Source organism: Archocentrus centrarchus, chromosome 22 (genome assembly GCF_007364275.1).
Source record: "Archocentrus centrarchus isolate MPI-CPG fArcCen1 chromosome 22, fArcCen1, whole genome shotgun sequence".
In the NCBI taxonomy this organism is placed as follows: domain Eukaryota; kingdom Metazoa; phylum Chordata; class Actinopteri; order Cichliformes; family Cichlidae; genus Archocentrus; species Archocentrus centrarchus.
Genome location: NC_044367.1, coordinates 10090643 through 10104764, shown reverse-complemented (window position 1 = coordinate 10104764; position 14122 = coordinate 10090643). Strand labels below are relative to the sequence as shown.

The 14122-nt window shown below is 42.1% G+C and overlaps 1 protein-coding gene across 3 annotated transcripts; it reads right to left on the bottom strand.

Annotated features, from left to right (window-relative positions):
• Nucleotides 1-850: 850 nt before the first annotated feature.
• Nucleotides 851-8297, bottom strand: LOC115772593 (synapse differentiation-inducing gene protein 1-like). Of its 3 annotated transcripts, none has more exons than XM_030718929.1 (4): nt 7884-8297; nt 5538-6027; nt 2392-2529; nt 851-1702 (listed from the first exon to the last, which is right to left on the bottom strand). In XM_030718929.1, exons 2-4 carry the CDS (start codon nt 5955-5957, stop codon nt 1544-1546), a joined length of 717 nt encoding a protein of 238 aa, XP_030574789.1. In that variant the 5' UTR covers nt 5958-6027; nt 7884-8297; the 3' UTR covers nt 851-1543. The 3 variants fall into 3 exon arrangements, with proteins under 3 accessions (XP_030574789.1, XP_030574791.1, XP_030574790.1); XM_030718931.1 differs by having other exon boundaries at nt 851-1290; nt 2401-2529; XM_030718930.1 differs by lacking the exon at nt 7884-8297 and having other exon boundaries at nt 5538-6099.
• Nucleotides 8298-14122: the final 5825 nt, after the last annotated feature.

Sequence of the window (14122 nt, the reverse complement as noted above, 5' to 3'; positions counted from 1 at the left end):
TCCCATAAACACACTCCAAAACCTTGTGGAAAGCCTTCTCAGAAGATTTGAAGCTGTTATAGCTGCAAAGGGGCCGACATCAAATCCTACGGATTAAGAATGGGATGTCACTCTAGTTCATATGCGTTTGAAGGCAGATGAACGCATTCTTTTGGTAATATAGTGTATTTGTTGATTAGTTTTTTAGCTATCAGCTCACAGCTAATAGCTAATGCTACTTCTTTTAGCAGTTTAGTTTTTAGTTTAAAAAACAATTTTTTCCGATTATTCTTAGTTAACACTGCCAAATGTAACTTAAGTAGTTTAACTGTTTATTTTTTATTAGTGTAGCTATATATTTCAGTTCATTCATTATTTTTCAGCTAACTACTGCAATTGTTAACTAGTCACTACTTTTAGCTAACCAGCTGCAGCACCAGACTCCCCTCAGTCCTTCCTGTCTAAAACAAGCCATTTTAGGTCCCTTCCCATTGAGCAAACTTTCTTGTGATTGGCTGCCCATCACAGAATGTTTGAACAGCAGGTCCTGTGCTCACATCTAGAAATTTGCTCCTGAACCCCCCCCTCCAAAAAAAACCAAACAAAAACAAAAAAACACAGCATATGAAACAGTCTGATGCCTGAGGGTTAGGCTCATTAGGATTACTTGCACATTCACATGCCTTAATATTTGAAACTTTGTGTTGTGAATGGGTTTTTAATTTTGTTTTTTAATCAAATTATAATCTAACATTCAGCTGAGTTCAGTTGATTAGTTGCTTTTTTTCTAGCCCCATGCCACTGCAGAACTGTCCCTGCTCTGAGGCACACCTGTCAAAGAAAAATGAATAAGGGAATATGAGACATGAGAGTGTTTAATTATTCATGCCAAATGTATTTATTGACTAAATTTACAGTACACAATAGACACTAATAAACTTCTAGTCCACTGCCCGGCAGCTTTGTGTACACTTGACACCTTTGTTGTTTTTCTATCAGGGGTCCACTTATCGCTTCATATTAACTGGAGCCCTTTCTAGTATTCCTTAAATAAATGATCACCCAGAAATCCATTGGCTGACTGTTTTTCCAAGAAATTCATTTACAAAGTGGATAATACACAATCTGCAACAGTAAGGACAGATAATATACTGACTGTAAAGGTCAAATAAAAATGCTGTAAATGATTAATGTGTTAAAAGGTAGGTAGTTTCTTACTCTATGAGTTCATTTTTTCTAAGATACGAGTAGCAGTCTTTGTGGAAGAGTAGTCTTTCTCAGCACTGTCTTTTTTGTGTTGTTATAGTGGGACTGGGAGTGTTGCATTCCAGAAATAAAGATTCAATCCAGATCAATATGCTGTCCAAGTAATACTCCATCCACACATATTTTCTTCTTTTGCTCTCCTTCCATTTTTTTCCTCTTCATATAGCGTCTGCCTTTGCAGATAGCCAGCTTCAGCACAGACACACACCTTCAGGGGAGGCAAAGATCTGTCCACCCTTTCCCTTCCTTTCATCTTTATGTCTACCATCTCCCCCCCCCCAAGCATGTGGTCCTAGTGCTATACATGACCAGGCTTGGACAGGTAGGCTATGAGGGCCACAACCACCCCCACATACATCCCTGTTCCAATGGTAATGGAAAGTGCAGCCAGGAATAGGGCTCTTCTGGAGCTCATCCCCGCTCTGGAGAAGTCTCCCTTTGCAACGGCCTTGCCAGTCTGACAAAACAAAGCAGAGAGTGAAATGAGCTGGTGTGTTACTCATCAGCACAGAGTGTCTGAGTAGGTGTAAAGCCACAGTTAAAAGAGAGAAAACAAGAAATGCTCTCAGGGAGCCATTAGTTACCATGGCAATTAGGTCATTATCCTTCTGACAGTGACAAATGTGTTGTTTGGGTGTTTTGGTTTCCTATCAAAAATGAGACTGCCCTTTATTTATTTTTTTGACACATTATTTTCTGCTCCGTTATAATTGTCTCTGTAATTATTGTGTTTCAAAACTACTGTGACTGTGCTGTGTTTGAGGTTAGAGGACTCAAACCCGATGCTTTTGGACCAGAAGGATGCTAACATAAGACCAACTTAAGGTGCTGCTCTAATTGCAAATGAGTACTCAGCTAAGAGCAAAACAACTCCAAACAATATGATGGCGGTCCATGGCTCACACAGAATGTACTGTGAACCAAAACCCCAGCGTTAATGGCTTCCCCAGAGTGAATACAGGTGATTGACGAGTGGACCGAATCTGTTTAATTTACATAGCCAATCATCTGAAACAACTGCAAGGAGGGTCACAGGGTGGAAAATAGGCTGCGGTTGCAGTTGTCTGAGTGCTTGTGCTCACTGACTTTAAATAGAATGCAGTGTAATAAGAGTTGATGACAGCCTTGAGATCTCTGGGCCTTTACCTTGTGAGAGTAGTAAAAGGCAACGATGCCCAAGGGCCAGAAGCAGCAGAGCATGGAGAAGATGGCGAGGCCCAAGTAGTCCCGAGGGGGAAGCACGATGAAGTTGTCCTCACTCTCACTGTCACTGGAGCTGTCACTCTGGAAGACATTGGGTTTATATAGAATAATTAAAAGTCAGAAAAACAGTATATGACACCCACTAATTAATACAGTGGAACCTTAGAATAGAATAGAATGCCTTTATTGTCATTATACAGAATGTACAATGAGACTGGAGGGCCACTCCTGTTCAGTGCAATGCAGTAGGAAGTCACACTTCCTACAAATAATATATATACACACACACACACACACACACACACACACACACACACACACACACACACACACACACACACACACACACACACACACACATACTGTAAGATAAGACAAAACATTGGGCTGTGATCTCAAGACTGACATCAGCATAACAATAGAGTATGGCTGAAATATAAATAGTGTAATAATAGGTATCCTTTGGACATCTTTATGATGGTGCAGCTTGACACACACACACACACACACACACACACACACACACACACACACACACACACACACACACAGTATCTAGCCTTGTTCCGCAACCACCCAGGACAGGATGTGCTCAGCCAGCCAGAGAGGATTTGGTGCCTCTGTCAACACACATGAGCGGTCTGACAGATAACACGGGATTACCGGATTGTTCCATCATTGCAAGGTGACAGGACACGGCATCATTTATGTGCTAAATTGCTTTTACAGCCTGAGAGACCTCCACCATCTTTCCTTAATGCACCAGGCATCTTACAAGGTGTTCAACATGAGCCTGTTGAATGCATCCTACCTTGAAACTCAGGGCCAAAGGGGCTAATGAATGATAGAGCTGAATGCCACTTAGACCACACGGGCACATCATGCCTGTAGCAACGATGGCAATGTGACTACACGGGTGACCTTTAAGAGAAGGTGGCTTTACTTCTCTTAGCTGTCCCAGAGATGGAGAGGATGTTTGTCTACATAAACAGCCCCCGTAAGAGCAGGCTTCATTTGTTAGTCTTGCTGCCTTCAGATCAATCAAAGCAGGGAAAAGGAAAGCAGAAAACAGAAATCAATATGTAAGGCGGAAACTGAACCAACGATTTTAGAGGTAATTAAAGAACAGTCAGTGAGGCAAGCAAGAGAAAAAGGAACCATACTTGCAAATAGACAACCACATTTCACAGCATATTCGAGACAATTTTAGCCTCTGATCACATCCAAATTTACCAAAACACTGGATGTAGTAATAACTTTGAGCTATTTCTGTTCAGAAACCTTATTTAGAGGTGAGTGGAAGATCCAAACAGTTTACAAACAAATACCTTTGCCAAGGAAAGATTATGACGCTCCCTGTTATCTGCTTTATGAACACTGTCCACCTAGACAGACGGGTATGATCCATCAAAACAGCAGCTGGTGGTTACTCCATAATGTGACATCACATGAATAAACTGGTGAGCACAAACAGCAGTAATCTCCTTTTATCTTCGTAGCAATAACTGATAACAGTTCTGAGTGACTGCTGCATTCAGTCCTACTGACAGCTTGCCTGACACTGAGTCCGGTCGGCTGGGAACAAACTCCCAGTCTGGTCTGCCAGTATAACTGATGGGGGTCCGCCGAGGCTCAGTGCCTTTAACAGCCCTGTCACAGCTCTCTCCCAGTCCTTGTTAATGTCTGAAGAGGACAGACAACTCAACATTGGGGCGCACACACACACACACACACACACACCTGTGCACCTTGTTAGCACGGGGCAATCACAGTGGCATCATGCACAGGGTCTTGTTACTTTGTTACCTGTAATTTATTTTTTCTGTATCACCCAAATGTCAAACATCTACTGACAAGGACATGCTCTTTTCTGTTGCTGATTGTACACACAAGGGCTGTGAAGGGAAAATGTGTAAACACAATCCGCAACAGACAATATCCTGGAAATTTTGAAGCTGTATGGACCCTTCTCTGCTCTGGTTCCTCTTATTTTTTTTATTCCCAAAGCTGCAAAATTCTTCTTAATTAAATTGCATCAACTCGTATGTCAGCGGGATTTGAATATTAGCACTGAGGCACACGGATGTGCACACAAACAGGAAGACAGGAGGGCAAAGTAAAGAAATGTAGGCGCTGAGGCAAAAGGTCGCACATTCCATTTGGAAAGCCAGCTTTTCATCTGAGCGCTGTTAATCAGATTCATTTACACTTTTGAATTGACATGGAATAACTTTGGCTCCGGGCTCACCTGCTCTGATGGCCATGAATCAGCAGAGCCTCGCTTAATACCCTTAAAGCACAGCATTACTTATGGCATTAATGGCAGTTGCTGCTATGTCTCAATCTATCTACCAGGCCTCCGAGTGACAAGAGCTGGCGTGATCATCAGCTCGGTAAGGGTGCTATACTTCTTCCTCTGCCAGCTCAGAGCCCAGAGTATTTCACAAGCGTCCCTGGGTGAAATTAGATTTTCACCACTTCTGAAAAGACTTTGGTCTTTTTGCTGTCATGTTATCTCTTTTTTTTTTGTGGTGATTTAGTCTAAAAAGAAAAAAAAAATAGCCTAGATAGATAAAATCCTGTGTCACTTTCTTAGAATGTAATTATAAAACAAAAGCGAACAATTACCCAGCACTGCATTTCAAAGACTCCCAAGCAGATTGACCATTTGCAGAAAAGAGTGAGAAATGATCGTGAATCACACTGACAGTCTATTAGAACAGTAAATGAAATAATAAGCATCACTACAGCACCATGACTCATTTTCTGCTGAAAGCCTGCCCTGACAGTTACAAGCAAGTGTTGAAACGCATTTAATTTCATATAGTGACTCAATATTCAATTACTCTGTCAACACTGCCAAATGGTTCTTGCTTCAATCTGCTCTTAAGCATGTATGGTTACAGTAATTATTCCCATATAGCTTGTAGAAGAAGTGAGGAATTTTAAGTTTACTATTTTTCTAATAACTTAATAATATGCCTCATACTGCATCAGATGCCTGGAGCTACAAATAACATGCCAATAAAGCACTGCACGCCATTTATGCAGACAACATATTCATATTTTGCTCTGGTGTGACCTCTGACCTCATACTCAGGACCTTGCTCCTCCTCCACCTCGTAGGACACCGTCTGGATCTTGACATCCTTCTCTCCTTGCGTGCTGTTCGCTGTGTTTTCTGTAGAAACTTCATCTGGCACCTTACTCTCTGTGAACGTGGTCTCAAAGCTCTCACTTTTCGAGTCCTTGCTGTGAAGGCTGACGTCGTCCTTGTACAGGATGAAGCTGGGCCTGTAAAAGGCCTCCACTGCTAGATGGAGAGAAGTCGCATCCAGGAATTGCTGAGTCTTATGTGTGCCATTGGCCCCAGTGCAGTAGTAGCCAATTAGGCTGTCCTGATAAGGCTGGCTCGGGTAGTCACACTGGTAGCCCTGGTAGTCGTTAGGAACTGCATGACTGCTGGTTTTGTCCAGCAGGGGGTTCTGGAGCTCGCTGAGGCTCTCCATGACTGAGGGCTGGCTCAAACGTCTAGTGGATCAAAGGATGGAGTCCAGAGAATATTGGGCAGTCTGGTAGCTGAAAGAAACATGTAGTTAATAAAACCTAAAACATAAAGAAAGAAGGCCAATTTGATCATGGCACATTCTAGGGAGTATAGAGTTAATCTAGGTGCAGTATAGGAATCCAGTCTGATCCCAAAGAAATTACTTATTTTTGTTTAAGCATGAACATGTGCCCTGTAGGACAGAAATTCAATGCAGGAAATATTTCATCTTGTTTGGCAATCAGCATTTCTCTCCCAAGCTCTCACCAGTCTGAGCCATAAAATCACCATCTGGTATATGTTCAACTGTTGCATCTCACACCCCCAGTTCTATATAAACATTTAGTGAAAAAATATCCTCCACATGTCACAGTTTCCTATACTGAAAATGCGAGGAAAGTACGATAGTTGGTGCTGTATTTTGCAGTGCATGCTGATTTCACAAGTCTGTGAAGCGGTCTCCTCGATTCCTCCTGAATGTTCAAATGCAGCTGAAGAGTGGGACTAATGAGCACAAGATTTAAAAAAAAAATTAATGACTGGTTTATGTAAAATAACAAAAATTAAAATAAAAAACAAACAAACAAAAAAAACAGTAACATTGTCAGGAAAGGCAGTCACTAAGGCAACGGGTCCACCAATGAGAGGCTCTGTGATCTGAGCATGGCCAGATTTGGGTACGTAAATACACTACTTTGTTTTGCAAATGGTCAGTCCCTGTGGACCTCATCCATCAAATTAATTTTTCATCCCATGACTAATGGTGAAATAAGATAAGGCAGCTGCTTTATGTTTTCATTTCAGTCAAATGTAGAAAATCAACTCAGAGTTATCTCATGTGAGGTTTTTTTATTTGTTGTTGTTGAAAGTCTCAAACTGAGAAACAAGCTGCGGGGTGGAAATGGACAATTTTACACAGCTTTTGATTTTTGAGGTTTGGGAAGGTGACTGAGTGGAACATAATGGCATACGGAAATAGAAGAGCTTGGAAAATTTTTTTGTAGCATTATAAACAACCCTTCAGTCTTCTCTGGCTGCCTCTGACACAGTCTCAACAAAGAGTAAACAATAAAAAAGGCAGAGTGTTCATAACAGATGCATTATATGCAATGACTTCCTGGCCCTTAGAGACGACGGACCTCAAAGACATGCAGATTTACAGGAGAACTTTGGAGCCTTTGACCCCCCCTATCATAAATAAACAAACAAATAAATAAATAAGCTCATGCATCCGCAATAGGTTTCACAGTTATTTGCCGTGGGGAAGCATGAATAATATGGGCCAGTGGCTGAATCTGAGCCCACACACACATACACACACACACACACACACACACACACACACACACACACACACACACACACACACACACACACACACACACACACACACACGACACTATACTCAACACTGTGTCCATTCTCATATGCCTCTGTGCCTGAGCCGCTCTTCAGATAACAAGGAATTCCATTACACACTACATTAGACAACAAAAATCACACCCCACATGCACAAATAATTCACCAGACACTACAATAAGTGCACTTAGCACACGAGAGTCTTTGCTTGGACCACCGGTACCCTCTGTCTGTCTACCTTGTCTTTGTTTAATCTGCTGTAGTTTATCCGTAGATGTCACTTTCATAGCCACAAACACAAACAAAGGCTCAATATTTTCCCTATTTCTGGTGACGTCGCAGCCGCGTTCGCTTCACGTAAAATTGGAAAACTTAATTTTCAATCTTTTTGCAGCCTATAATGAAGGGAATTTCATATTTTTTCCACTGCGCTCCTCTTTCGCATCACAGATACGCATCTGTCGTGGAACAGCAGCCTAAGAATATCTTGCGGCATCCGACAGCTGAACATCTCCGGCAATCACCTTACCTGTAGTTGAAAATCCTCCCGCAGGTTTGTTCAGCATCATTCCTCGACGCAACTGAGTCGATGGGGACGGAGCAACGGACCCACCTTCCCACTTCACATTAACAGTTTTCGCAAAACTGCCATCGCAGCGCAACATACGGCTCCCCTTTGAAAGGAAGTAAGTCCGTGTGTGTAAGAATGGACTTTGCTCGCTGAGTTCTGGATGCTACGGCGCCGCTGCTGCGTTAAAGATAGATTTTACGCACAGTATCTCACCGAGCTCAGGCTCCAAAATACTCCAACGGAGGCTTAACGGACTCCAGCACTGATTGGCTGTGTGAGTCGCGTTGTGAACTCTATAACCGACTAAGATTTGACATTTCTAAACTTCCCTTGCTTGATCACCTAACTCCATTCAGTGTCTCAAGTGTTGGCTGGGTTCTTTTTTTTTTTTTTTTCCCCCCTTCTTCTTCTTCTTCTTCTTCTTTTACGCCCCTTCCCAGCGGTTCTATTTTGCCTTGTTGCATAAGAGACCTTTTTTGAATCAGGTTCTTAATATAGCCTCTGTAATGTGTGATCACGTGAGCCACCATTCCCACATTGCAAACGCATCTGATTTGTATCTTGAAATGATTGCACTGCTTTTAACTTTCGCACCTTAACTGTAAAATGATGAAGTGTTATTCCTGCCCTGCTGAGAACGCCCACTAAAGATAAAACACAACACGGAAGCATTAAGGCTCCTTTTTCATAAAGCTATCCTTCAGCAACATAAATTTGAGGATTTCCCATTCTTCACATGGATCAAGCTTGCATTACTTGTTTCAGAAGATTTACCAATTGAATTTCATTGTCTCCTGTCCCAGCAATATGTTTCCAAATATAGCCCAGGACTAAGCCACTATTAAATTCATTGCACATTTAGATTTGATTAATATTTTAAACAAATCTCATGCATTTATCATGAGCCTGCCAATTTGGATGTGCCTTTCACCCCACTCCGAGGAGCTGCTTATGATTACATACTGCAATTTATCACGGTAAACACAGCTTGCATAACATTAATGTAGATGTATTTCCCATGCAAGCAAATTGGTAACAATAGATTACGCACAGGAAAATGGGAATTGGATCATACTGGAGAATAATAATTACACTGATCACAGAACTCAGTCTGTGGTTTAGATTCATGAAAAAAACACTTAAAACTGCCCCTCAAAGGATGTCATGCTGTGCCAAAAAGTAAAAGACTGATATACTGCCATTGAACACCGGACACATATCTTATTCAGAAGGAGCACTCTGTTCCACAGGCTCATAAAAATGTCTGGAGTTAATAATGTGCAAGCCCAGGCTCTGTCACTTTCACTGGGAGATGCATTAAGGCGCTGATGGACACTTTATGGGGGAAACATGGGGCTGCATTCATAAGACTGGGCTCACATGAGCTGCTTCTCTTTTAGAGTCACCTTGTGTTCACATGCGCAAGGCGACATGGCATAACAGCCCAGCCGTCTCTGTGATGGATACCACTCCCTCAGGAGACGAGTATATTAGAAGAGGGGGTGAGGGGGGCGAGGCGGAACCCGTAACAGTTTGTCCTCCTCCTCCTTCTTTCTTTTTCACTCTCTCTGTCTCTCCTTTCATTTTCCTTCACTGCTGGAAAAAAGGTACATTTTCTAATGAGGATCTGATTCAGAATTACTCAGAAAATCCACAGAGGAAACATGAAATCTTGAAGAAAAACCAGTCAAGCTCAATGGGGCCACATTAAGCATAGTTTATGAGAAGACAAGATTTCCCTTTAGAAGATGCTTTTGCCAGTCTTCTTTAGATGGACTGTGAATATTTATGGTTCTCTCTGTGTCCCTTTCTTCTGCTCCATTTTCCAGTCTATATTTAGGCACTGTGTCACTGCATGGCAGATGCACAATTTGTCAAACATTTTTTTTTTCCCCCGCTTAGAGTCGTGAAATTTCAAGAAACAAAGAGATCATTAGAGCTGAATATGCAGATATGTGCGCGCTGTTAATCGGCAAAAAGCCAAAGTAAAGCGATTAGGTTTTCACAGCTACCTTTTGTATTGATTCTCCTCCACCTGTGTTTGATATCAGAGCTGACTCTGACACTGTGAACTTTCCTAAGGCCCATTAACCAGCTTTAATCATTTAAACACTTTTGGGAATTAATCAACCTAATCCGATTGGCAGAGAAAGTATCAAACCACTTAATTTGATCTGGCCTAGCTGGCTTCTGCTAAGAAAGGGGGGGAAGGGGGGTTAAGCAGCTTTTCCCACATGGCCGTACTGTGTGTTATTTCATGTTTGGTTAAGCACTTTTGCAAAGTCTACGCCTGTAGAGCACCTTTGACCACAGAAACGGCCCTTGGGATTAGTAAGAGGGGAAATAAACCATTAAGTCTGTTAGAATACTTAATTTAGACATTTTTATATATTTACTGCACTATTTCAGACCAACAGGCTTACCCCCCCCCCCCCCCCCCCCCCTCTTTGACAAGTATGAACCGGTTCAATATTTGTGGTTATTTTAACACCTTTTTCTGCTCCTGGTCTTCACTGTAGACATCAGGTACTGAGTGAGAAGCTCATCATGCACAAAGAAGTCAGTTTGTAGAAAACAGTGGGACTCCAGCCCCTGCGGTGCCAGAGTCAGGTGCAGGAGCAGGAGGAGGCTCTGCATACGGGGAAGGTTTTGGCAGGAACATAGATTGGAGCTCCTTCCAGCCCTGGAGGCATGATGCAAGCCTCAGACTTGTGAACTCGCAGAAGGGAGAAAAGCTGCAGGTAAATACTGCCTCATACTCACACCATATTCAGGGTGCAATGAGCAGGGTTGACAGAGTTGTGTTTCGTTACGGCCAGGAAGAGAGAGCCCGTGAACTGATGAATAAGACAGTGAGTGAAAAAAAACAGGTAATGGATCATGTTCACCTTCAGATAGAGGGTTTTATCTTTTAAAAGACCAGATTGTGTTAAGAGTGTACAAGCACAACAAAATCGCTCTTTTCTTCTTCTTTTTTTTTTTAATAAAAGCTCTGTTTATTTATCATAAAGTGCAGCTAGCAGGCATCTGCATAATTAATTCCAGCAAGCCGTATTATAGAAATGTACTTTAGTATTTGTTAAGGTCTAATAATAAATCCACACCATGTAGAGCATTAAAGGAAATGGATTTACTGCCCTCTTACATCCAGAGAAAATGAAAATGAGCTTGACTCCTACAGAAGGTTGTCATAATGAAAAACATAATAGTCGGTGAATGCCAACATTATGAGAAGCAATTTCATTAAAGCATTAGAAAGTTGTGGAGTATGTGACTTCTCAAGGTCCCTCCACAAATGTTCAATCAGAATATTAACAGTATGTGTCTGGAAGTTGGCGCGCGTCTGCGTGCTGGCGCAGGGGGGAATGGATGTGCTGGAAATCCCAAGAGACCTGCGGAGGCTTTTGGCTTAGCAATTATCTGACACACAAATGCAATATGTGTCGAATTAGCTGAAAATGCTCCATCAGGAGGGGAAAGGTTGGAGTTTGTCATCCACAATTTCCGACAGAAGTACCTCTTTGTGGCTCTACCCTTCACCTGTAAGCACACATCCCTTTAGCAGCGCATAACAAATGCAAAGTGTGCAACTTGGGAGAAATCCGGTCTGGAGTCGCAGTAGTTAACGTCAGTCATAATTGGACTTCATCCAGCAGAAGGAACCTGAATGAGGACAGTGGGGAGTTTCTCATCTTCACAGATCGCTGGCACCGGTACAGTAGCCAACTGTCCTCTAGAGAGACGCTCTGTGCAGATTAATGGCATCTCTGTGCCGAGATTTGAAAACTTCCATTAATGGAACACCAATGATAATTTATTTGGACAGCAGAGCTGCTTCTCTGTGAATAATGAAGTGGCCTCAGGATCATTAATATGATGGATTTGCTCTGATGTAGTGATGCTGTGCCAGAAGTCCGAAATGTGAAGGAAAAGACAAAAAAAACCCATCATATCTTTGTACATTGTTTACTTGGATTCATCAACTAAAAACTGCCACTATTAAGTATCAACACTGCCTCTTTACTGGGATTTAAGGGTTTTCAAGAAACAATACCTCATACTATATATTATATTTGGATCTCTCCTAATGAACTGCACACTGTTAAACCTGTGGAGTGTGTTTGCAGGTGCTCCAGGTGATGAGTCAGCCAGGCATGACAGTGCACCGTATGACTTGCAGAGATGTGGCTTTATTCACTCTCTATCCCATCAGTCTAATAAGAAAAATTACCAATTATGCATGCCCACCCCTGTCAAAGCTGCTGTCCCTCATGTGTCAAGGGATCCACCCTGCATATGGTACGGCTTTCCACTTTAAGCTTTTACATTAAAGCATTTAATAAACAGCTGAGGAATTAGCATCATGTCTTCAATATGCTTCCGTGCAACAGAGAGCTCAGACGAAACCAGACTTCCCCATCTGTCAGGGGTTGTGGGACTGCTGTGGAAGGTTTATAAATAGGAGCTGCTGCAGGTTAAAGCAAGGTAGCTTGCTGAGGGCAATAGTGACTCATTGCCCTGTCTCATTGCATCATGTCAGTTACCTGGTGTTTGCACCTGTCACTGCAACCCCACCTCGAAATCACTGACTCGTGCACGTAAACAAGGACCTATTGGAGGGTGCATCACTGAACTCGGTTGATGAAATGATGAAATGAATGTGTGAAATGCAAAAAGAATTTCCTTTTACTGACAAGCCCAAAGAAAATTATATTGAATCATCCAGTTTTTCACAGCTCTGCTGAAACAGTGCAGGAGTAGTTAGTCAGTAGTTAAGCATTTGGTGTTAGAATCCTGATATTTCTATCAGCAGGCAAAGACCAAACCAGAGCTAAGGGGAGAGTTAACTTACATACCATAGTTATGCACATTATTACCCCCAAGAGGCAGTACAGGAATACAAGAGGAAGTTTAACAAGGACACATTTCTGCTTTGTCCTAACTAGCTCATCTCCACAGCCCTGTTGCAGTGCTTTCATGTGATCAGGACTTAAGAAGGTCTAATGCTTGGGTAGATTTAGTATCTATGGAAATTATGACGTCCCAGATAAACCTTATCAGGATATTATAGCGTCTGCCCTATATGAAATCTTTTGTTGCACAGCAAACACTCAAACTAAAATGCTGATATAAAGACCGTCATAGATTTCATCATGTCCTGCAATCTAATTTAGCTGAAAGCCATATTCTGCTGGAACAAAAACTGTAAAACTAATTATTTCATTTCATGAAGCCTATATTATGTATGCACCGTAAAACTCCTCCACTGATTTGGATCAATAGCCACACACTCCCTAATGTTCCTCTTTAATGTTCTTCTCTGAGCTGTAATTTCAGGAGGGTTTATTATCTGAGCCCTGGCAGGCTGCTGTGGCTGCCCTTATTTAAAAAGCTATTTTCAGTGCACGCTGTCACATTGGCTGGTGTTGTGACAAATAAACAATATAACCCAGGGATTCCTGTGGGTGTCAAAAGATCAGGAAGGACTACTTGTTTGTGAGTGCTAGCCAGCCTTTCATTTTCTAAAGCCTCTAATGCACCCACAGGAGATGTGAGTCTTGTTTCCACAGGACAAATCTGGCTTTACACCCTGCCAGAAATCCATGATGCTCTGCCACACGATCGTTTTCTGTGTCAGTGACATCTGAACACTGCTCCACAGGATATGCCTTGACTTGGACAGCCTTTTAAGAGAATCAGTGCGCACACGCGTAACCCCCGGGACAGGACTAATCATCAGGATCTAAGATGAAGAAAGTGTTTTCTGTAACAGCTCATCCATTGGAGCACTCTGGTTCAAGGCTCATTAAATGACCGGTCTCCTCTGCTATATCACTTTGGTCATCTATCCCAACAGCTGTCTGCTGCAACAGAGTAATGCTCTGAAAAGCAGTGCAAAGGGAGAGGATGTAGCTGATGTTGTTCTTCTCAGTGAGGTCACGATCTTCTTACATGACCAGAATACAATAATGCACTCGAATTAGGACAATAATAATTAAGCTAATGTATGCAGGCAATAAGATCAACATGACCCTGACACAGCTGGTGAAAAAAAAACAAAAAAAACACCTCACATCAGAAAGAATGTTATTTGGAGAATTACTGAAAGCTTCTGCATGAGCTGATATGAGTATGGATGCTATCTGACAATATGTCTGTGCCATAATTGACATTGCTTTTCCTTGTTAGGCTGAATA